Genomic DNA, 25,564 nt, shown 5'->3' with positions numbered 1-25,564 from the left:
GCCCCCGTTCAGTTGGGAAGCCCCCTGCCCTCTGCCCAATCCTGGGCTGGCTGCCAAGCTGGGTGTGAAGCAGACCAGGCTGCTGTGTCTACTGGATTCAGAGCCCCAGGCTGCACCTCTGAGTTCTCTTGGGCTGGCAACCACAGAGTCCTTGGTTGGGGCCCTTTGTCCTCCGCACCCTCTCTGCAAACTCTATCAAACAAGTCTCTCCTGGCCCCCCACCTTGCTTGGCCAGAAAGGGAGGGGGTTGAGGGTCTCAGCTCTTTTCCCAGGACCCCTCAGCTCCAGGGGCTTCCAGATAGTCTGAGGAGGGTGGACTGGAAGCCGGGAGCCGATCTGAGGACTGGGTGCCGACCCAGAAACTCTGTGCGCATGTCGCGGCATGCTGCGTGGTGTGTATCCCTTCTGCTCCTGTGTTTGTCTGGGTCCCCTGGCCAACCTCAGCTGAAAAAACCTAGGGATGGAACAGCACCATGCCAGGTGCTGGACCCAGAACTGTGTGCAGGCTGAAATCTCCTCTGCTCCCCTCTGGTGGGGCCTCTTGGCAGGTCCCGGCCCAAAAATCCTAGGGAGGGAGCTTTCTGCGTGCTGAATGTTGGCCTAGGCACTGTCAGGCACTCACCCGGACACACTGTGCATCCCGGTGACTAGACCCCCAAATTGTGCTCAGGCTGAAATCCCTTCCACACCTCTTTGCCTGGGCCACTTGGCCGGCCCAGATGAAAAACCCCAGGGAGGGAGCTGTCTGGGCGCTGAACCCTGTCCCAGGCGCCGTTGGGCTCTCACCACTGGGCGCTGGTTCCCCAACCATGTGCTGGAGATCCCCGCTGTTTCTGTTTGCTCCATCCCCGAGACTACTGTACCGCTGCTGTCTCCCTACCATCTGGTTCCTCTGTGACTGTGGAGGTTTTTGGTCCCTTATTTTCATATATGCTTGGCAACTGCTGGCTTGCTGGTTTCTCCTCCTCCGATCGGACAGATTTCTCTCCCTTTTGTACTAGGAACTTGTATCTTCTCCGTCCTACTCCATCGCCATCTTCTCTGGTTGTTTTTTGTTTTTAAATTTGTTGTTGTCGGACTTCCGCCAAGATGGAGGTATAGGTGGATGTGCCGTGCCTTCTCACACAACCAAGTTTAGGGACAACTAAATATGAGCATCAGAAAACACAACCAGAACACGGAAAATTGAACTTTTCGGAAGTCCGGTAACAACAAATTCTTCAGCCCGACCGGTAAGGGGCCAAACCGGCGTCTCATGAGGGGTTGCACAGGACTCTGGTCGGATGGACCCAGGCGCGGAATCCAGACGCGAGAATCCAGACGCACGGGTTCCAAACCCAGGATTGGACCTAGTGAGCCACCGAGCAACCCACCGGGTGAGCGACTGCTGAGGAGATGGTGGGGAGGCGGTGCTGCGTGTTGACTGCGGTTGCCTATCTGTGGGCGAGCGGACAGGTGAGGGAGTGGGCGCTTGGACTGGGCCCGGCGGTCCCAGTGGCTTGCGGCAGTAGAGGGCGCCGCCATATCCCCGCTCTGACCACGCCCCCACATACAGCGTCACAACCCAGCGACCTGGGAGTCCAAGGCGCCGCTTCTCACATTTAAAGGGCCAGAACAGACCAAAAATGTCGCAGGAAGACCTCAAAGCCCCAGAGATAAATCTAAGCGACGAAGAAATAGCAAAACTCTCAGACGTACAGTTTAAAACACTGGTCATCAGGTTCCTAACAGATCTGGTTGATTATAGCCACAAATTAGAGAAACATATGAAGGCTAAACTAAGGGAAATGAATGGAATTCCACAGAAAACCCATAGAGATGAAAAGGAAACTGGGACTCAAATCAATGAAGTGGCCCAGAAGAAAGCAAATAATGGCCAAACAGAAAAGAGTCAAGGAGCAAGAATTCAAAGAAATGAGGAGAGTCTTAGGAACCTCCAGGACATCTTTAAACGCTCCAATATCCGAATTATAGAGGTACCAGAAGGGGGAAAGACACAACCACCAGTGGAAAAATTATTTGAACAAATAATAAAAGAAAATTTCCCCAATCTGGCAAAGGAAATAGACTTCCAAGAAATCCAAGAAGCCCAGAGAGTACCAAAAAAGTTGGACTCAAGAAGAAACACACCAAGGCATATCATAATTACATTAGCCAAAATTAAAATGAAGGAGAGAATCCTAGAAGCAGTAAGAGCTAAGGGGACAATCACCTACAAAGGAGTCCCCATCAGACTGTCAGCAGATTTCTCAAAAGAGACCTTACAGGCAAGAAGGGGCTGGAAAGAAATATTCCAAGTCATGAAATCTAAAGACCTACAACCAAGATTGCTCTATCCAGCAAAACTTTCATTTAGAATGGAAGGACAGATAAGGTGCTTCTCAGATAAGATCAAATTCAAGGAGTTCATCATCACCAAGCCCTTATTATATGAAATGTTAAAGGGACTTATCTAAGAAAAAGAAGTTAAAGAAACATGAACAGTGAAAGAACAACAAGCTCACAGTTATTAACAACCACACCTAAAACGAAAGCAAACTAAAAGAACAGCTAGATCAGGAGTGGAAACATAGAAATGAAGATCTCAAGGAGGGTTAGCAACAGGGGAGTGGGAGGAGGAGATGGGGGAGAAGGTACAGAAAATAAGTAGCATAGACAGTAGATAGAAAATAGATGGGGGGGCAAGAATAGCATGGGAAATATAGAACCTAAAGGACTTGGGACACATGGACATAAACTAAAGGGGGGGGTAATGGTGGGGATGGGGGGCAGGGGTGGAGGGGAATGAAGGGGGGAATAGAACAACTGTAACAGCATAATCAATTTTAAAAAATAAATTAAAAAAAAAAGAAAATAAATAAATTTGTTGTTGTCCTTCTTTTGGTTAGGCATGGAGGCACAGTGTGTCTACCTACACCTGCCTCTTGGCTGGAAATGGTTGTTTATTGATTTTAGATTGGTTGTTTTTTTCCTTTTGGTTGTGTGAGGAAGCAAAGGGCTTCTACCTATGCTTCCATCTTGGCCAGAACTCTTTGTTATTTTTAAAATATGAACCCTAGTGAAAATTATACAAAAACATATACTCAGAAAAGTGTCACTCCTCCTATCCTTAGGACTAAAATTCCCTGTATATTTGGGTCTATTTATAGACTGTTGTAATCCACTGGTCTTTTTATGCATGAGTGTTATATCATTTTGATTACCAGGACCTGTTAGTATTTTCAAATACCTGGTAGGTCTAGCATTCCTTTGTGGCTTTTTTTTTTCCAGTGTTAGCCTGGCTATTATTGTGTAAAACCTGTATTGTCCCCACTATGGATGAAATAACTGACTGAATTGTTCCCCTCCAGTAATTTTTCCTTCCAACCATCTTAGCTCTTATCAGTATCTGACATTTTCTTAGTTAGGTACTCACTGGTTGTCTGCTCTCCAGATGCTCCTGGAGATTGGGGATTTTAATATTCACTAGCATATTGTTGAAGGCTAGAGTATCTGTGGCACACTGTAGGTATGCATTATGCATAAGTCCTTTGTACACATTTCTTTCATTAGCTATTCTGATGGGTATATAATGTTATCTATTTTATTGATAATTAATGAACTTGTGCAGCTTTTGACATCTCTTTTGGCCATCTGAATATCCCTTTTAAAAATGGCTATTTGAGATTTTTCTGAATTTCCTATTTGGTTGTCATTTATTGATCTGTAGGTATTGTGGGTAAGTCCTTGGTCAAATATATACATATATATTGTGGATATATTTTCCCACTCTGTGGCTTGGCTTTCCACCTTTTAAATGGTATTTTAAAGTATTTTATTTGTTTTTAGACAGAAGGGAAAGGACAGAGAGAGGGAGAGAAACATTGATGCATGGGTTGCCTCTCACACACCCCCAACCTGGAACCTGAATTGATCTTCTAGTTTGTGGGATGATGGTCAACCCACTTCATCACACCAGTCAAGGCTTAAATGGGGTCTTTTGATGAAAATATATTTTTCCATTTAATATAGTAAAACACCATTTTCCCCCTTATGGTTGGTGCTTTTAGTTCTGTTTAAGAAGTCATTGCTCCTTTCAGGCTAGAAAGATAGTCTGTTTTCTTTTAAAGCCTATATCTTTTATACTTTGATCACTAACATATCTGGAATTTGAGTGTCATGTCAGGTAAGAGCCAAGATTCATTTGTCAATATGCACATGCAACTGACTCAGTGCTAATTATTGAAAAGACCACCATTTTCCAACAACACTGAAGAAGACCTTTTGTCATGAGTCTAATGACCACATACATATAGGTCTACTGCAGGGCTCTTTATTTTTTTTCATATGTCTATCTGTTCACTCTTGCACCAATAACATAATTCCTTAATGACCAATGTATAACTTACTTCATTGGCCTATCTGTTCATTCTTGCACCAATAACATACTTCCTTAATGACCAATGTACAATTTATCACATTAACAAATTCAAGAATGTGCCAGATGGCATCTGACAATATTCAGCAGGCATTTCTGATTAAAAAAAAAAAAAGACAAAGGAAACAACTGAGCCACATAAAGTCTAATTACCTCAACTCTAGAGCAAACATTACACGAAGAGATTTCTATTAAATTGGGGAAAACAATTAGATACCTGTTATTATCACTAACTCTAAATCTTGTGGAAATTTTCTCTATTACAATAAGATTATTAATAATAACTGTATTATTCAGAAAAGAACAAAACTATATCTATTTGCAGTTGATATAACTGATTGCTTAGAAAATGATCTAGTAAAAATAAATTTAAAATATTACTGGGTAATAATTAACACTATGATTGTATTCATATTTTAAATTTTAATGACAATATTACCATAAACACGGATATAAACCAGATCTAGGATAAGGCAAGTTTATCATTTATAATACCAGGTAAATGATTACTAATGAAAAGTTATTTTTAAGAATTCCACAATTCTTAATGAATGTTCTTTATAAAAAATGGACAAAAACCAAGTAATATCACATTACAGTGTTTACCAATAAAAAGATGTAAAAAGATGCTCAAGTCACTATTAACCAAGAACATATTAAGGCACATGCCAGAAGTGAAGTTATAAGGAAATAATTTCACCATGTTGAAGGGGTTGTAAATTAGCACCACAGTAGTATTCACACTTCAGCAGGAATACTTAATGAGGTTGCAGGTAAATATAACCTGTTACTGAACAATCCCACTTTTTGATAGAGAAACTCTTGTTTATGCATAGCAACAAACACAAATATTCAGTAAGATATTTGTCAGTGAGAAATTGTATGTAACTAAAAATTGCCAATAAAGGACCTAAATACTTACAATGTACTTATCTAAATAACAGGGCTAGTGGTTTTTTATTCTATTGAAAGGCACCATTAAAAAAACTTTTTCAAAGAATTAGTGAATTGGATAGCATGTTGACTTGCTTTCCTCACTATAAAAATAACCATACACCTGTCATAAAGCTGACATCTCCATCCTTGAAGCCACCATTTTTGGTTACAGGAACATCTACCAAAGTAGAATCATATCTGCAATAGGTATTGGGAATGGGAGTTCTATATTGAAGTCTGAGATACATTGTGTTAGATAAAATGAAACATTTTTATAGTCTTTTTGATAAACACTTAATGTGAATTTTCCCCCAAGAAATATAGTATACAGAGATTCGATGTTCATTTGACCACCAAATCATTTTCAAGTACCATTAAATACTATTGTTTTGTGGAACATACTTTCAAAAAATTTGAGTTACTGTACTGTTTTCAGAAGACCTCTAACATAAAAATGGAACCATGGAAAAGAAACACAATGACCTATTAGTAAAAGTTAATTTTATTATAGCATTTATAATATTGTTTGGCATTATATTTTTGTATAAACATTGTATACACTGTTTACAAATTTAAACATTTGAAATCCTGCATGGAAAACATGTATTATTCTAGACAGTGAATGATGTATTCAATGACATCTGCCCAATCTGCCCATCCTGAGCAAAATGGACTTGTAGGTGCAAGTTTTAATGTATGTATGACTACAGGAACATTACAGATGTTTCAAAATGAAGTGTGTGGCAACATTCAGTTTTATTTATGGAAAGTTTTTAAAGATTGAATGACTTTTTATGTATATTGTTAATTCCTTTTTTAATGCTGATGAAAATAAGACAAACAATAAAAAGAGAATCTATATGAAATTGGGGCTGGATTATGCCACTTTTCCAATACTGTTACACTGTTTGTTAGAAAACCTAAAATCTGGATACCTAATTAAGTCACAACAGATCAGGCCTCTGGATATTCCTAGTAGATAATTTTATGTTTTATAATCATTTTAATAGACTACTGAGTTTAATTTACTAAACTCATTTTGGAAGGCTTACATTTATTTTAATTGACACTGGCCCAGATATTTTTTTTTAGGAGTTATCCTCATTGATTCAGATACTGCATTATAGAATGATCTGGCAACATTTTGCTAGTGATTATCCTTCTTTAAAATATTTTACTGCTTGCAAAACTATTGATTCTGGTTTTCGAACAACCAAGATCACAACTACATTTAAATTTCTTCCTTTGTTTATAGACCTGTTCAGGATTTTTATAGTATCTTGAGTAAATTTTGATCATTTAGGTTTAAAACAACCACCATTATACTGTTTCTCATGATTTTGTGGGACAGGAATTTGGGGAGGGGCTCAGTTGGACAATCCTTCTGTTTTATATAGCATTAACTGAGGTCATTTAATGGCATTCTGTTTGTGGCTGATTTGGAGGATCCAAAACTATTTCACTCAACTGTATGGTGTCTGGTGGGCATATCTGGAAGACTGGGTACCTCTTCTTCTCCATGTATTCTCAGAACCTCTCTATGTGGTCTCTTCAGCAGAGTAGCCAGATTTTTTTAACATAAGAGTTCAGGATCTGAACTTGAAAGACTATCTCAAGAAAAGTAAAATGCACCAATAAACTCTGGGTCCACAAATGGCACAGCAGTACTACTATATCCTACCGGTCAACGTCAAAGTCTGCCCAGATTAAAGAGGAAAATATGTAAATTCTATCTCTTCATGGGATAAATATTATTGAATTTGCAGCAATTTTACTCTGCCACAGAATTGTAATTTTACAAATGAATAAATTATAACACAGAGCAGTTAAGCATCTTGTTCAATATAATACAAGTATAAAAGTGATGGGATAGAGATAAGTGTCTTTCCCACATTTGTAATATTAATTTTGAGAATGAATGTGAAATTTATCAGGTTTGAGTGATGTTAGAAGACAATAAATTGCCACATTCTTTTAATTATATAAAACCTCTTATACCAAGTCAGTTGCATGTAGGAAGCATCAATTACTGTTGTACATTCATAGAGTGTTCTACAACACAGGACTGAAAAGACTTTGTTATAGTTTCATATTATGAATTTTCAGATGATGGGTAAGGTGTGAGTGTTGTCTAAAGGACTTTTTACATTCCTTGCACTCATAGGGTTTCTCACCAGAATGAATTCTCAGGTGTTGAATAAGGGATGAATTAAGTCTAAAGGCCTTCCTACATTCCTTACATTCAAAGGGCTTTTCACCAGTATGAATGCTCTGATGTAAAGTAAGCTTTTGGCGCAATCTAAAGGACTTCCCACATTCCTTACATGTATAGGGTTTCTCACCAATGTGAATACTCTGATGTTGTGTAAGTTGTGAGAGTAGCCTAAAGGCTTTCCCACATTCCTTACAGTCATAGGGTTTAACACCAATGTGAATACTTTGATGTGAAATAAGTTGTGAATAACGACTAAACGCCTTCCAACATTCTTTACATTCATAAGGTTTCTCACCAGTATGAATTCTGTGATGAAGAATAAGATGATAACCACGACTAAAGGTCTTTCCACATTCCTTACATTCATAGGGTTTCTCACCTGTATGAATTCTCTGGTGGAGTGTTAGTTGTTGTCGCACTCTGAAGGCTTTCCCACATTCCTTACATTCATAAGGTTTCTCACCAGTATGAAGTTTGTGATGTACTCTAAGGCCAGAGCCACACAAAAAGGCCTTCCCACATTCTTTACATTCATAGAGTTTGTCAGCAATATTAAGCTTCTGATGTCGAGTAAGGTGTGCATATTGTCTAAAGGCCTTTCCACATTCTATACACAAATAGGGTTTTTCACCAGTATGAATCCTTTGATGGAGAGTAAGTTGTCCACGTACTCTGAAGGCCTTCCCACATTCCTTACACTCATAGGGCTTCTCACCAATATGAATTTTCTGATGTACTCTAAGGTCTGGGCCACATATGAAAGATTCTCCACATTCCTTACATTCATAAAGTTTTTCGACAGAATGAAGTCTCTGATGTCGAGTAAGATGGGCAGTCTGTCTAAAGGCCATCCCACATTCCTTACATTCATAGGGTTTTTCACCAGTATGAATTCTGTGATGAAAGGTAAGTTGTTGGCGTACTTTGAAAGCCTTCCCACATTCTTTACATTCATAGGGTCTGTCAGTAAAATGAATCCTCTGATGTGGAGTAAGAGATGTGTGTTTTTGGTAAGAGGATATTTTTTGAGATGCAACTTTCACTTGACCAACATATTGTACTTGTCCTTCAAATTTTCTTTTGGACTCCCAATTATTTTTTAAAATAAGGTTGTTAAAGCTGTGGTTGTTATTTTTTTCCATCATCTTCCACTGGAATAAGTTTACTTCATTAATGTCATTTTCTAATGATAATCTCTTAGTCTCACACCTGGTCTTCAAATCTGAAAGAAAACAAGAGAGCAAACATGTAGGTCCTTTTTCTAAAAGTAGTAAAATTTTTAAAGTAGAAATAAAAGCTAACCAAAGTAATGCCCAGTGAATTTCTAGAATTATAAAATTTCAGCAGAAAAAGCATAAGAGCAGGAAAAATAAGTGTTGTTGTAACAAAGTAAGACTGAAGATTAAGTATAGGCATACCTCATTGTGCTTCATGGTTTTTTTGTTTGTTGGTTGTTTTTTTACAAATTAAAGGTTTGTGGCAACCCTGCATTGAGCAAGTCTATCTGTGCCATTTTTCCAACAGTATTTTCTCACTTCGTGTCTCTCTTTCAGATGCTGGTAGTTCTCTGAATATTTCAAAATTTTCCATTATTATTACATTTATTTTATTGATGTGTGATCAGTAGTCTTTGATGTTACCCTCCACCAGCAAAAAGATTATGACATGCTAAATGCTTAAATGATGGTTTGTATATTTTTAACATATGCCAACAGACATATGAGAAAATGTTCAACATCATTAATCATTGGAGAATTGCAAATTAAACCAGAATGAAATATCACCACATCTTTCAGAATGGCCATCATCAATAAATCAACGAAGAACATGTGCTGACAGACCCAGAAAGAAGGAGGCATATGTGGAAACTACACTAAATTTTTCCCAGGACCAAACTGGAATTACAACCAAGTTAAACACAAATTATCCTGAATAATCAGCTGTACACTGGCTGGATAGAAGCATTATAACCAAGGCCATATAGAAGGAACCACTTCACTACAACAAGACTGGTAGGGAGTGAAGAGGCATGAGAGGGCTGGCTGTGTTCCCACAGGAGACAGCTGAAATTCTGGAGGGATATTTCAGAAGCCAGGGTTGTTTCCTCTCAAAGTATGTGGTCAGAACCCTAAGCTGGGATCCCCAGCATAGAGCACCAAAACTAGGAAAGGAATCAAAATAACATCCAGCTGTGAAAAGCAGTGAGGTTTAGGTCCACCAGGGAGAGACAGAGACAACGAGAGACTCGAAAAGGGCCAATGCACAAAATCTCACTTGCAGCCACTTACCCTGGGTCCTGGCTGAGGGAAGGCAGAGTGGACTAGTCTTGTGTATGGGAAGTCTGGGGTTGGGGGCTTGGGATGGAGCTAAAGGATCAACAGCTAGGGTCTCTGTGTTGAATCATGTCCCATATTGCAGAAGCCATCTTTCTTGGGTAGAGTACTCCCAAGTGGCATTAGCCTAAGGGTAGTCAATAACCCTACCTATAGGAATACCTTTCATCCTACCCAGTGGAGCCTAAATTAGGCTACTGAGTACTGCTGGAGGTTATATCAGTGATTAAGATGAAGAGCAAAGGTGGATCTCTGGGACCTCTGAGACTTGAACTGACCCTCCGCTGGACTAGATGCTGGTAAAAGCTAGCCTTGGTATGCAACCCAGGTCTTTCTATACAAACCCAGGCCCAGCATTGGGAGCCACAACCTGTGGATCACTGATAGTTCCAAACAGGTTTCCCAGAGCCAGTCACAGGCAGGGATGACACTGGCCAGCACTAGAGTCTTTGCAGATCTATCTAATCCATAGAAACATATACAAAGAATCAGCCAAAATGAGAAGACAAAGAAACAGGCCCTAAATGAAAGAACAAGCAAATTCTCCAGAAGAACTAAATGAAATGAAGGCAAGCAATTTATCAGATAGGGAGTTTAGCGTAATGATATAATGATACTCAATAGTATGAAAAAACACAAGAAATCATAAAAAAAGACCAGTCAAAAATAATGTACACCTGAAATAAATTCATACACTGGAAGAAACAAATAGCAGATTACATGAGACAGAGGATCGAATCAGTGATTTATAAAAGAAGGTACAAAAAATAGCCAAGCAGAGCAGCAAAAAGAAAAAAGAATTTAAAAAGAACGAGGACAGCTTAAGAAACCTTTGGGACAACATTAAGTATAACAACATCTGCATCATGGGAATGCCAGAAGAGAAGAGAGTGAGCAAGAGATTGAGAACCTATTCAAAGAAATGATTACTGAAAACTTCCCTAATCTGGTGAAGAAAAAAGACCCAGAAGTCCAGGAAGCACAGAGTCCCAAACAAGATGGACCCAAAGAGGCCTACACCAAGATACATCATAATTAAAGTGGGAAAGCTTAAAGACAAGGAGACAATCCTAAACACTGCAAGAGAAAAGCACTTATTTACCTACAAGGGAGCTCCCATTAGACTGTCATCTGATTTCTCAAAAAACATTTTAGGCCAGAAGGGATTGGCATGAAATATTCAAGGTGACAAGAAGCAAGGACCTACAACCAAGGCTACTTTATCCAAAAAGACTATGATTTAAAATTGAAGGAGAAACAAAGAGCTTTCCAGACAAGAAAAAGCTAAAGGAGTTTGTTAACACCAAACCAGTACTGCAACAAATGTTAAAGGGATTACTTTAAGAAGAAAAAGAAACAGAGGAAAATAGTTAAAAAATAATATGGCAATAAATACATACCTATCAATAATCACCTTAAATGTAAATAAATTAAAAGCTTTAGCCAAAAGACATAGGGTAGCTGAGTAGATAAGAAAAGCATATATATATATATATATATATATATATATATACACACACACATATACATGCTGTAGCCAAGAGACCCTCCTCAGATCAAAAGGTACAACAAACTTATGTAAACACTTATGCACCCAACAAAGGAACACCTAAATATGTAAAACAGATCTTGATGGACATAAAGGGAGAGATCAACAGGAATACAGTCACAGTAGGGGATTTCAAAGTTCTGTTGACTTCAATTGATAGATCTTCCAGACAAAAGCAACAAGGAGACAGCAGTCTAGAGCAAACTGATTTAACTGATATCTTCAGAACATTTCACCCCAAAGCAGCAGAATATACATACTTTTCAAGTGCACTTGGAATGTTTTCTAGAATAGACCACATGTTAGGTAACAAAACAAGTCTCAATACATTAAAGACTAAAATTATATCAAGCATCTTCTCTGCCCACAATGCTATGAACCTACAAACCAATCAGAAGATGAAAACTGAAAACTACAAAAAGACATGGGAGCTAAATAATATTATTAAACAATGAATGGGTCAATGACAGGATAAAGGAAAAAATAAAAAAATACCTGGAAACAAATGAAATTGAAAACACGACAACCCCAAATCTGCAGCATATAGAGAAAGCAATCCTACAAAGACAGTTCATAGCATCACAGGACTATCTCAAATAACAACCAAAAAAAGCTGAAAAATAGCTCTGGCTGGTGTGGCTCAGTGGATTGAGCACCTGCCTGCAAAGCAAAAGGTAGCTGGATGGATTCCCAGTCAGGGCACATGCCTGGATTGTTGGCCAGGTCCCCACTGGGGAGCATACGAGAGGCAACCATATATTGATGTTTCTCTCCTTCTGTTTCTCCCTCCCTTCCCCTCTATCTAAAAATAAATAAAATCTTCTTTAAAAAGCTGAAATAAATAATTTAACTTTACACTTAAGGGAACTTGAAAAAGAATAATAAACAAAGTTCAAAGAGAGTAGAAAAAAGGAAATAATAAAGATCAAGCAGAAATATAAGAAATGGAGTGTAAAAAAACAATACAAAAGATCAACGAATCCAAGAGTTGGTTCTCTGAAGAAATAAACAAGACTGACAAACCTTTAATCAGACTTTTCAAAAAAAAAAAAAAGAGAGAGAGAGAGACCCAAATAAATAAAACTAGAAATTAAAGAGGAGAAATAATGACTGCCACCAAGGCAATAACAAGAAATTGTACTAAAATATCATGACAACTATATACCAACAAATTGAACAACTTGGATGAAATGGATAAATTTCTAGAAACATACAATCATCCAAAAATAAATCAATAATAGATTACACCTAGTGAAATAAAAAAGCGGTAATCAAAAACATCCCCACAAACAAAACTCCTGGACTGGGTGGCTTCATAGGTGAATTTTACCAAACATTCTGAGAAGAACTAACACCTTTCCTTCAAAAACTATTTTAAAAAATTCAAGAAGAGGTAAGACTCTCAAGTGCATTTTAAGAGGCCAACATTATCCTTATTCCAAAACCAAATAAAAACACTACAAAGAAAATTATAGGCCAATTATTTCTGAAGAATATAGATGCTAAAGTTCTCTATAAAATATTATCAAACCGAATATAGCAATGCATCACAAAGATCACACATCACAATTTAGTGGGATTTATTCTGGGAATGCGAGCTTAGTACAACATTTACAAGTCAATAAATGTGATTCACCACATCAACAAAGTAAATGACAAAACTGCATGATCACATCGATACAGGAAAATCATTTGATAAAATCCAGTACCCATTTATGACTAAAAAAAAAACTGTCAGCAAAGTGGGAATAGAGGGAACATACGTAAACATAATAAAGGCTGTATGTGACAAACCCACTGCCAACATAATACTAAATGGGCATAAACTACAAGCATTCCCCCTAAGACTGTGAAAAAGACAGGGTTGTCCACTTTCATCTCTTTTATTAATCACAATACTGGAAGTCCTAGCTATTACAATCAGATAAGAAGAAGAAATAAAAGGTAACCATCCTGGAAAGGAATAAGTAAAATTGTCTTTATTGCAGACGACATGATATGGTACATAGAGAACCTCAAAGATTCCACCAACAAAGTACCAGAACAGATAAATGAATTCAGCAAAGTAGCAGGATACAAAATTAATATCTAGAAATCAGTTGCATTTTATATGCCAGTAATGAACTATCATAAAGTGAAATTAAGAAAACAATTGCTTCAAAAAGAATAAAACACCTAGGAATAAATCTAACCAAGGAGGTAAAAGACCTGTACTCAGAAAATTGTAAGACACTGAAAAAATCATCTGAAGAAGATACAAGCAAGTGGAAGCACATACTGTGTTCATTAGGAGGAATTAACATAACTAAAATGTCCATGATACCCAAAGCAATCTATAGATTCAATGAAACTGCTATCAAGATTCCAATGACTCATTTCACAGAACAGAAAAAATATTTCAAAATTTATATGGAACTACAAAAGGCCCTACATAGCAACAGTAATCCTCAGAAAGAAGAATAAAGTTGGAGGAATCATGCTACCTAATATCAAACTGTAGTATAAGGCCATAATAATCAAAACAGTATTGTAATGGCATAAACACAGATACATAGATCAATGGAACAGGATAAAGAGCCCCAAAAATAAACCCACATTTTTTATAATCAATTAATATTTAACAGAGGAAATAAGCAAGTACAATAGGCTAAAGATAGTTTATTCAATAATAGTGTTGAGAGAGTTCTGGCCAAGATGGAGACATAGGTCGGTACACTTTGCCTCCTTACACAACCAAAAGATAGACAATGACAAATTTAAAAACAAAAAACAACCAGGACTGACAAAAAATCAAACTGTATAGAAGTCTGACAACCAAAGAGTAACAGAAGAAACATTCATTCAGATCGGTAGGAAGATCGGAGATAGGCAACCACAGTGGAGAGGCTGCATGGCAAGGCAGCAGTGGGAGAACTAGGTAGGCAAGGCAGGGGCTGGTGAAATGAATGGTCCCATATTTGAATGTGTATAAACCAGGAGGAACACTGGGGAATGAGACAGACCACCCAACGCAGGGTTCCAGCACAAGGAAATAAAGCCTCAAAACTTGGGCTGTAAAAACCTATGAGGGCTCCTATGACGGGAGAAATTCTCGGGCTCACAGTAGAGTTTGTTGGAGAGACTCACAAAATCCTGGAATGTACACAAACCCATCCACCCAAGAATCAGCACCACAAGGGCCCAATTTGCTTTTGGGTAGTGGGAAAGCTGACAAACAGCCGAGCAAGTGGCATTGTCCGCTCTCGGACCTCTCCCCCACATACAGCACCACAAAGCAGTGACGTGGGTTGCTGTGCTCTAGCGAATAACTAAGGCTCCCACCTTTACTACATAACAGGCAAGCTGAGATCTAAAAAAAAATGGCCCAACTGAAAGAACAGATCAAAGCTCCAAAAACACAACTAAGCAACAAAGAGATAGCCAACCTACCAGATGCACAGTTTAAAACATTGGTAATCAGGAAGCTCACAGAAAGGCTTGATTATGGTCACAAAATAGAGGAATCAGTGAAGGCTATACAAGTGAAATAAAGCAAAATATACAGGGAATCAACAGTGAAGAGAAGAAAATTGGGACTCACATCAACAATTTAGAACAAAAGGAAAAAATAATTATTCAACCAGGACAGAAGGAAGAAACAAGAATTCAAAAAAATGAGGAGAGGCTTAGGAACCTCCAGGACATCTTTAAATGTTCCAACATCCAAATCAGAGAGGTGCCAGAAGGCGAAAAGGAAGAACAACAAATTGAAATTTTATCTGAACAAATAGTGAAGGGAAAGTTCCCCAATCTGGCAAAGAAAATACAATTCCAGGAAGTCCAGGAAACCCAGAGAGTACCAAAGAAATTGGACCCAAGTAAGCATACACCAAGACACATCATAATTATATTGCCCAAGATTAAAGATAAGGAGAGACTCTCAAAAGCAACAAGAGAAAAGAAGACAGTTACCTACCAAGGGGTGCCAATAAGACTGTCAGCTGATTTCTCAAAAGAGACCTTGGAGCCAAGAAGGGGCTGGCAAGAAGTATTCCAAGTCATGAAAGGCAAGGACCTACATCCAAGATTACTCTATTCAGCAAAGCTATCATTTTGAATGGAAAGGCAGATAAAGTGCTTCTCAGATAAGGTCAAGTTAAAGGAATTAAACATCACCAAGTCCTTATTATATGAAATATGAAAAGGACTTATATAAAAAAAGAAGAAGACTAAAATTATGAACAATAAAATGACAACAAATCACAATTATCAACAACTGAACCTAAAACAAAAGCAAAAACAAAATAAGCAAACAACTAGAACAGAAACAGAATCACAGAAATGGAGATCACATGGTGAGTTATCAGCAGGGAGAGGGGAGAATGGTAGAAAAGGCACAGGGGAGGGAGAGGGGAGAATGGTAGAAAAGTTTTAGGGGATAAGAAATATAAATGGTAGGTACAAAATAGACATGTGGAGGCTAAGAATAGTATAGGAAATGGAGAAGCCAAAGAAATTTTATGTATGACCCCTGGACATGAAGTAAGGTTGGGGGGAATGCTAGAAAGAATGGGGGTACCAAGTGTGGGGATAAAGGGAAGAAAAAGTGGGGAAACTGTAATAAATAATCAATAAAATGTCTTTTAAAAAATAATGGTGTTGGAAAAATTGTGCATAAAAATGACACTGGACCACCTTCTTACACTACACACAAGAAGAAATTTAAAATGGATTAAGACTTAACTATTAGACCAAAAACAATAAATATCCTAGAAACACACATAGGCAGTAAAACTTTGGACATTGCTCATACCAATATTTTATCTGATATTTGATCTCCTTAGGCAAGGGAATCAAAAGAAAAAATAAACCAATGGGTCTACACAAAATTAAGACATTTTTGGACAGCAAAGGAAACCATCAACAAAATAAAAAGACAACCGATGGAATGAGAAAACATACCTATACATCTGATAAGGGGTTAACATCCAAAATTTATTTAAAAACCTTGCAAAACTCAAAACCAAAAAACCCAAACAATCCAATTAACAAAGGAGCAAAGAACTTGAATACACACTTCTCCAAAGAGGGAATACAGGTGGCCAATAGACATATAAAAAGATGCTCAATGTCACTATTCACTAGAGGAATGCAATTAAAATCACGAGAGAGTTCAGCCAAGATAGAGGTGTAGGTAGAAATGCTTCACTTCCTCACACACCCAAAAGAAGGATAACAACCAACTTAAAAACAATAAACAGGAGTTTGAGAAGATGGCGTCGGAGTAAGAGGGAGCGGATTCTAGCTCCCGCACTCGTGGGTGAAAATCCTGGCAGATCTATAGAAAAGCAGCGCACTAATCCATCAGTTATCCAGCATTTGTGAAATTGAAAGAACAGAGACTCTGTTGGACGCTGAAACACCAGAAAGCGGCAGGTCAGTGGGGCTTTGGGGTCCAGAGTAAAGACAAAGCAGCGGCGGGGGCTGGCGCCCCAGGCCAGGTGGCCCGGGTGCTGCATCTACAGCCGGGGTCCAGAACCATCGGTCTGAGACCAACACCAGAGAGGTCTACCACAGGAGCTTGGGCACCCAGCGGCTCCAGTGGCCACCAGCGTGGGCCATCAGCTCCCCTGCATCCTGTATAAGCAAAACTGGATAATACCAGGCAGAGACCCGTCTGCTTGCCGGCTTGCATTTTTGGGGAGGGGTACAAAGACACAGGGCCCGGTTCAACTGCAGACTCTGTGATTGCAAGCCTGGGAGGAATCCAGAGACGCATTAGCCTCACGGGTTTGGTTGGGGACTGAGCAGGAATGAGAGACAGGATGTCCGGAAAGTTTTGTTTTGTTTTGTTTTTTATTGAAAGTGGACTGAGGTGTTCTGCCAAGGCAGATTGGCTTGTTTCCTATCCGGCCTTGCAGCGAGCCAGGGGGAAAGTGGAGGCTTTTGGGGACTAGCCACATGAATGGGAAGCGCCCTGCCGGTTACTCCGGGTCCCAGAAGGTCTGCTGGAAGCGAAGGCCTCTGAGCCACCACCAGGGGACTGGGAAGCCCGCTGCCGGTTACACCAGTCCCAGAAGGACGAGCTCGCGGGCGCAGAGAGTTCAGAGAGGCGTAGCAGGACACAGACGCTCCCTGACGGTTTCCTGCTAGCACGGACTCTGGCGCGCACTGGCGCAGGGATCTTTGAGCCGGGGCTACTGGTCCTAGAAGCCCCAGACGGTTTCCCGCGCGAGCGGGACGCAGAGAACTCTAGGCTGACGCCACTAGGGTCGGGAAGAGCTGGGGCCGGTGCGGACTTGGAAGTGCTCGGGGGCCGGCGCGGACCGGGAAGCGCTGGTTGCGCAGTCCCGGACAGCCCGGGAGTGTGCCCGAGGTTGGCCAGGGGACCCAGACAAACACAGGAGCAGAAGGGATACACACCACGCAGCAGCCATGACGAGCACACAGAGTTTTTAGGTCTGCGCCCAGTCCTCAGATCGGCTCCCGGCTTCCAGTCTCCCCCCCTCAGACTATCTGGAAGCCCGGGACGCTGAGGGGTCCTGGGAAAAGAGCTGAGACCCTCAACCCCCTCCCTTTCTGGCCAAGCAAGGTGGGGGGCGAGGAGAGACTTGTTTGATAGCGTTTGCAGAGAGGGTGCGGAGGACAAAGGGCCCCAACCAAGGACTCTGTGGTTGCCAGCCCAAGAGAACTCAGAGGTGCAGCCTGGGGCTCTGAATCCAGTAGACTCGGCAGCCTGCTCTGCTTCACACCCAGCTTGGCAGCGAGCCCAGGATTGGGCAGAGGGTCTGGGGCCTCCCAACTGAACGGGGGCAAGCCTGTGCTCAATCCCGAGGGAACCAGGCAACTAGGCCGGTGCAGGTGCCTGCAAACACAGCAAACCAGACTATGGCAGTAACCCCTGGGAGGGGAGCGCTGCGAGAAAGTCCTAGCTCCCCATTGTAGGGAGCTGGGGGAGAGGCGCCAAGTGTCTGGATCCTGAGAGGGGCTGGCTGAAAAAATCACAACAATCGACCCTCAGCCAACTGCAACCAGAAAAACCGGTTCGGCTAGTTTGAAGCCAACAAGTGACATTCCTTTTTCTGCGGTTTTTTTTTTGAGAGATTATTTTGGTGCGTTTTTTGCTTTTTGTTTTTTTTTTACTTTATTTTATTTTTATTCTTTCTTTTTTTTTATTTACCTTTCTCCCCTCTCCATTCCTTTTCTTTATCTTTTTGCTTTTTTAAAGTAATCTGTTATTTCTTTTAAACTTTATTACTGTTTCATCTTTCCATACTTTTGTCCTCTTTTCCCGGATTTCCTGTTTTATTTCTTTTTCTTTTCTTTCTAAACTTATTGCTCTTTCTTACATTCCCCTACCATTTTTTTCTTTCTTCCTTTTATTTCTTTCCTTATCATTTCTTTCTTTTACCCACAAGAGTCACAATCAACTTGAAAATATAAAAAGACCAGAGCTGGACCCATAGAAGAGGCCTCCCAATAGTAGAATCAGAGAGACAAATTGCACATTGTTGTAGGAGAGAAGCCAAAAGTTGCTGCATATTTGAGTAGGTGGAAGCAGAGAACAACAGGATAACCAAAAGAGGCTGCACCATTGAAATTCACAGGCATTCCACCACAAAAGTTCATACCATAAACCCAGGGTGTCAAAACAGATTAATCTAAGAAGCTGAGGCTAACAAGAAGACTCTCACAAACAATGGGAAGACAAAGAAACAATCCCCAAATGAAAGGAAAGGAGGAATCCTCAGAAAGAATGTTAGATGAAACAGAGGCAAGTCAACTATCAGATACTGAATTCAAAGCACTGGTGATCAGGAAGTTCAAAGAGCTCACAATCAGCTACCAAAAACTACAGGGAAGTTACAGTGATCTCACTGTGAACTATATCAACATGAAAAAGGAAATGGAAATTATTAGCAAGGGCCAAGAGGAAATGAAGAATACAATTTCTGAATTAAAAAACACAGTGGAAAGCATTAAAAATAGGGTGGATGAAACAGAAGATCGGATTAGTGAATTGGAGGACAAAGTAGAAAGCATCTCACAGAAAGAACAGGAAAGGGAAAAGAGGCTCAGAAAGAATGAAGAGAGATTAAGAGAAATGCAAGACAATATGAAACGTAATAATATCCGAATAATAGGAATACCAGAAGGAGAAGAAGAAGAACAAGGGATAGAAAACATATTTGAAAGAGTAAAGAGAGAAAATTTCCCTAATTTGACAAAAGAAAAAGTCACACAAATCCAGGAATCTCACAGAGTCCCATTCAAGAGGAATCCAAGGAGGCCCACTTCAAGACACATCATCATTAAAATGGCAAAATTCCAAGACAAAGAGAGAATCTTAAAGGCAGCAAGGGAGAAAAAAGAAATAACATACAAGGGCGTCCCGATAAGGTTAGCCACTGACTTCTCAATGGAAACACTCCAAGCAAGAAGAGATTGGCAAGAAATATTCCAAGTAATGAGAAACAGAGGCCTACAACCAAGACTACTTTACCCAGCAAGGCTCTCAATCAAGATAGAAGGCCAAATAAAGAGCTTCCAAGACAAAAGAAGTCTAAAAGAATTTGCTGCCACCAAGCCAGCTCTACAAGAAATACTAAAAGGTCTGCTTTAAGGAAAGGAAGGAAAAGAGACAGACAGAGAGGAACACAGGTACAAAAATGGCAATGAATAAGTACCTATCAATAATAACCTTAAATGTAAATGGATTAAATGCTCCAATCAAAAGACACAGAATAGCGTCATGGATAAGAAAGCATGACCCACACATATGCTGCCTACAAGAGACCCACCTCAGGACAAAAGACCATCACAGACTAAAAATCAAAGGCTGGAAACAAATTTTCCAAGCAAATGGACAAGAAAAAAAAGCTGGGGTAGCAATTCTCATATCAGACAAAATAGACTTCAAAAAAAGAGCCATAAAGGGTGACCCAAAAGGTCACTTCATAATACTCAAGGGAAGAATCCACCAAGAAGACATTAACATCATAAATATATATGCACCCAACATAGGAGCACCAAAATATATAAGGAAAATCTTAGAGGAATTCAAGAAAGATATAGACAGCAACACAATTATAGTGGGGGATTTTAACACCCCACTATCAAAAATGGACAGATCTCCCAAACAAAATATGAACAAAGACATTGCGGAATTAAACAACACCCTTGATGAAATGGACCTAACTGATATATACAGAGCTCTTCACCCCAAAGAAGCTAAATACACATTCTTTTCAAATGCACATGGAACATTCTCAAAGATAGATCACATGATAGGGCACAAAACAAGCCTCAACAAATTCAAGAATATTGAAATCATACCAAGCATTTTCTCTGACCATACGGGACTGAAACTGGAAACCAACCCCAAAGGGAAAAACCCAAAACACCCAAAATCATGGAGACTGAATGGTATGCTATTAAACAATGAATGGGTCAAGAATGAAATTAGGGAAGAAATCAAAAAGTTTCTGGAAACAAATGAAAATGATCTCACAACAACCCAAAACTTATGGGATACAGCCAAGGCAGTCCTGAGAGGGAAGTTTATAGCAATACAGGCCTACCTAAAGAAAACAGAAACATTTCAAACAAATGAACTTACTCTACGCCTGCAAGAACTCGAGGAACAACAACAAAAACAGCCCAAAGCAAGTAGAAGGAAGGAAATAACTAAGATCAGAGCAGAACTAAATGACATAGAGACTAAAAGTACAATTCTAAAGATCACTGAATCCAGGAATTGGTTCTTTGAAAAAATAAACAAAATAGACAAGCCTTTAAGTAGGCTCATCAAGAAAAGAAGGGAACGGACACAAATAAACACAATCAGAAATGAAAGAGGAGAGATTACAACTGATACCACAGAAATAGAGAGGATTGTAAGAAATTACTATGAAGAACTGTATGCCAAGAAATTTGAGAACCTAGGGGAAATGGACACATTTCTAGAAAAATATAATCTCCCAAAACTCAATGAAAAAGAAGTAGAACACCTGAATAGACCAATAACAGCAAAAGAAATTGAAGCAGTAATCAAAAAACTCCCATCACACAAAAGCCCCAGACCAGATGGATTCACAGGAGAATTCTACAAAGCATTTAAGGAAGAGCTAACCCCCATTCTTCACAGACTATTCCAAAAAATCCAAAAGGATGGAAAACTCCCCTAACTCCTTTTATGAAGCCAGCATCATCCTAATTCCAAAACCAGATAGAGATACAACAAAGAAAGAAAACTTCAGGCCAATATCGCTGATGAACATAGACGCTAAAATCCTCAACAAAATATTAGCAAATCGCATCCAACAATATATCCAAAAGATTATACACCCTGACCAAGTGGGATTCATCCCAGGGATGCAAGGATGGTTCAACATTCGCAAAACAGTAAATGTAATTCATCACATAAACAAAAGCAAAGACAAAAACCACATGATCATATCAATAGACGCAGAAAAAGCTTTCGATAAGGTACAACACCCATTTATGATAAAAACACTCAGCAAAATGGGAATAGAGGGAACATTCCTCAATATAATAAAGGCCATTTATGAGAAACCTACAGCCAATATCATACTCAATGGACAAAAACTAAAAGCTTTTCCACTAAGATCAGGAACAAGACAAGGATGTCCACTTTCACCACTCCTATTCAATATAGTATTAGAAGTTTTGGCCACAGCGATCAGGCAGGAAAAGGAAATAAAAGGCATCCAAATAGGAAAGCAGGAAACAAAATTGTCACTGTTTGCAGATGACATGATAGTGTACGTGGAAAATCCTATAGACTCTACCCCAAAACTGCTCAAACTAATTAATGAATTTGGCAAAACAGCAGGATACAAAGTCAATATCCAGAAATCAAAGGCATTTTTGTATACAAAGAATGAATCAGCAGAAGCGGAAATCAAGGAAAAAATCCCATTCGATATAGCAAAAAGAAAAATAAAATATCTGGGAATAAACCTAACCAAAGAGGTAAAAGACCTGTATGCAGAAAACTACACAGCACTGAAGAAAGAAATCAAGGAAGACAAAACAAATGGAAACATATACCTTGTTCATGGATTGGAAGAATTAACATCATCAAAATGTCCATACTACCCAAAGCAATATACAGATTCAATGCAATACCTATTAAAGTACCAATGGCGTATTTCACAGACATAGAACAAACACTTCAAAAATTTATATGGAATCATAAACGAGCCCGAATAGCTGCTGCAATTTTGAGAAAGAAGAACAAAGTAGGAGGGATCACAATACCTGATATCAAACTGTATTACAAAGCCACTGTAATCAAAACAGCCTGGTACTGGCATAAAAACAGGCACATAGACCAATGGAACAGAACAGAGAGCCCAGAAATCAACCCAACCCTCTACAGTCAATTACTATTCGACAAAGGGGGCAGTAACATAAAATGGAGTAAAGATAGCCTCTTCAGCAAATGGTGTTGGGAGAACTGGACAGCTACGTGCAAAAAAATGAAACTTGAGCACCAACTTACACCATACACCAAAATAAATTCAAGGTGGATAAAAGACTTAAATATAAGCTATGACACCATTAAAGTCCTAGAGGAGAACATTGGCAAGAAAATCTCAGATATTCCACGCAGCAACATTTTTACGGATATGTGCCCTAGAGCAAGGAATATAAAGGAAAGAATAAACAAATGGGATCTGATCAAAATAAAAAGCTTCTGCATGGCTAAAGAAAACAGTATTAAATTAAAAAGACAACCAACTGTATGGGAAAACATATTTGCCAATGATACCTCAGACAAAGGTTTAATCTCCAAAATATACAAAGAACTTACACGACTCCACTCTAGGAAGACATCGAACCCAATTAAAAAATGGGAAAAGGACTTGAACAGACACTTCTCTAAAGAGGACATACAGAATATCCAGAGACACATGAAGAGATGCTCAATATCGTTAGCTATCAGAGAGATGCAAATTAAAACCACAATGAGATACCACTTTACACCAGTCAGGAGGGCTATCATAGACAAAGCAACAAACAACAAATGTTGGAGAGGGTGTGGGGAAAAGGGGACCTTAGTTCACTGTTGGTGGGATTGTAGACTGGTACAACCATTATGGAAAACAGTATGGAATTTTCTCAGAAAAATAAAAATTGACCTGCCTTTTGACCCAGCAATTCCACTGCTAGGATTATACCCCAAGAATCCTAAAACATCAATTTCAAAGAACCTATGCACCACAATGTTCATAGCAGCACAATTTACAATAGCCAAGAGTTGGAAGCAACCTAGGTGCCCATCAGTAAATTACAAAAATTTGGTACATATACACAATGGAATTTTATGCAGGAGAGAGAAAGAAGGAGCTACTACCTTTTGCAACAACATGGATGGAACTGGAAAGCATTATGCTGAGTGAAATAGGCCAGGCATTGAAGGACAAATACCATATGATCTCACCTTTGACAGGAAGCTAAAGAATAAAACAAACAAGCAAACAGAATAAAAACAAAGACGCTGAAATAGAGAACAAGTGGGCAGCTACCAGAGGGGAGAGGGAAGGGAACTTAAGGGGAAAAAGGGGGAGGGATTTTGAGGAACAAGTATGAATGACACAGAGATGAGGACTGGGGGGGGGGGGAATGGGAGGGAGGGGGGAGACCGGGCGGGGGGGGGGGGAAGAGAAAAAAAATGTACTTGAAAAGTAACCAAATAAAATTTAATATTTAAAAAAAAAATAAACATTTGATGGTCTAAGCCAAAAAAAAAAAAAAAAAAAAACAATAAACAACCAGAAGTGGCCAGAAAATTGAACTACATGGAAATCCGACAAGCAAGGAATAAAACATTCACCTAGACCAGTAGGAGGGGTGAAGACAGGAGATGAGCAGTTGAGCAGAAAGGATGCACCAGCAAGGTGGCAGACTGCTTTGGCGAGGCTGCCTGAATGGGAAACTAAAGGCTGTAAACTACTGCAAGGGGGTTGCCACGATCAGAGAAACTTCCAGTCTCACAGGAGAGTTCTTTGGAAAGTGGGGCTAGAGCAGAGCAAGTGAGCAACATTGGCCCCGTTCTGACCCATCCCCCACAGACAGTGCCACAACGCAGCAAAGAGGGTTGCCTTGCCCCGGAGAATACCTAAGGTCCTGGGCCCTTACAACATAACAGGTCATAACATAAAAAGAAATACAGCTCATATAAAAGAACAGGTCAAAACTCCAGAAAAAGAGCTAAGTGGCAAGGATATAGGCAACCTATCTGATGCAGAGTTCAAAACACTGGTAATCAGGATGCTGACAGAACTGATTGAGCTCAGTTGCAAAATGAAGAAAGAAATGAAGGCTTTGCAAAGTGAATTAAAGCAAAATATACAGAAAACTAACAGTGAAGGTAAGAAAATTGGGACTCAGATCAACCATTTAGGACAAAAAGATGAAATAATTATTCAACCAGGACAGAGCAGAGAAACAAGAATTCAATAAAAATGAGGAGAGGCTTAGGAACTTATGGCCTTTTGACCAGTGATCTCATTTCTAGGAATACATCCAGAAGTGTATTCTAATTCAAAAGAACATAAGTACCCTCAAGTTCATTACAGCATTAATTAGAATCACCAATACATGGAAGCAGCCCAAGTTTCATCAGTAGGTGGGTGGATAAAACAACTATGGGGCATTTACACAATAAAATAGGGCTCAGCCATAAAAAAAAAATTTACCCTTTGCAATAGCATGTATGGATCTGGAGAATATTACACTAAGTGAAATAAGCCCATCACAAAAACATAAATACCGTAAGATCTCACTGAACCAACAAGCAACATAAAGACAGACTCATCAATAGAGAACAGGATAGAGAGCAGGATAGAGAGCAATGGGCAGTGGGGAAGACAGTGAAGGATCAACAAAGCAGTAAAAGCACTCCAGGACATGGACAACAGTGTGGTGATCATGTGGGGCGGGGGTTTAAGTGAGATGAATGGTAATAAAAAAACAATACTTTTTTTTAATTAAAAAGAAAAGAACAAGTGCTGCTGAGAAGTGGAGAAAAGGGAATCCTTTTGCATTGCTAATGACAATGTAGATTGGTGCAGCCACTGTAGAAAACAGTATGGAATTTCCTCAAA

The 25,564-nt window shown here is 39.4% G+C and overlaps 1 protein-coding gene across 4 annotated transcripts in view; it reads right to left on the bottom strand.

Annotated features, from left to right (window-relative positions):
• Positions 1-4,958: 4,958 nt before the first annotated feature.
• ZFP82 (ZFP82 zinc finger protein) overlaps positions 4,959-25,564 on the bottom strand; it is a 60,876-nt gene continuing 40,270 nt past the window's right edge. For all 4 annotated transcript variants that reach the window (XM_053666620.1, XM_053666622.1, XM_053666619.1 and 1 more), the window contains one exon: positions 4,959-8,790. In XM_053666620.1, coding sequence (XP_053522595.1) covers positions 7,433-8,790 — 1,358 coding nt within the window. In that variant the 3' untranslated portion in view covers positions 4,959-7,432. The remainder of the gene's footprint in view (positions 8,791-25,564) is intronic.

The sequence above is a fragment of the Artibeus jamaicensis genome, unplaced genomic scaffold (genome assembly GCF_021234435.1).
Source record: "Artibeus jamaicensis isolate MK-2021 breed Jamaican fruit bat unplaced genomic scaffold, CSHL_Jam_final contig_464, whole genome shotgun sequence".
NCBI lineage: Eukaryota > Metazoa > Chordata > Mammalia > Chiroptera > Phyllostomidae > Artibeus > Artibeus jamaicensis.
The sequence above is the reverse complement of the archived record's forward strand: the minus strand, read 5'-3'. Positions and strand labels throughout refer to the sequence as shown.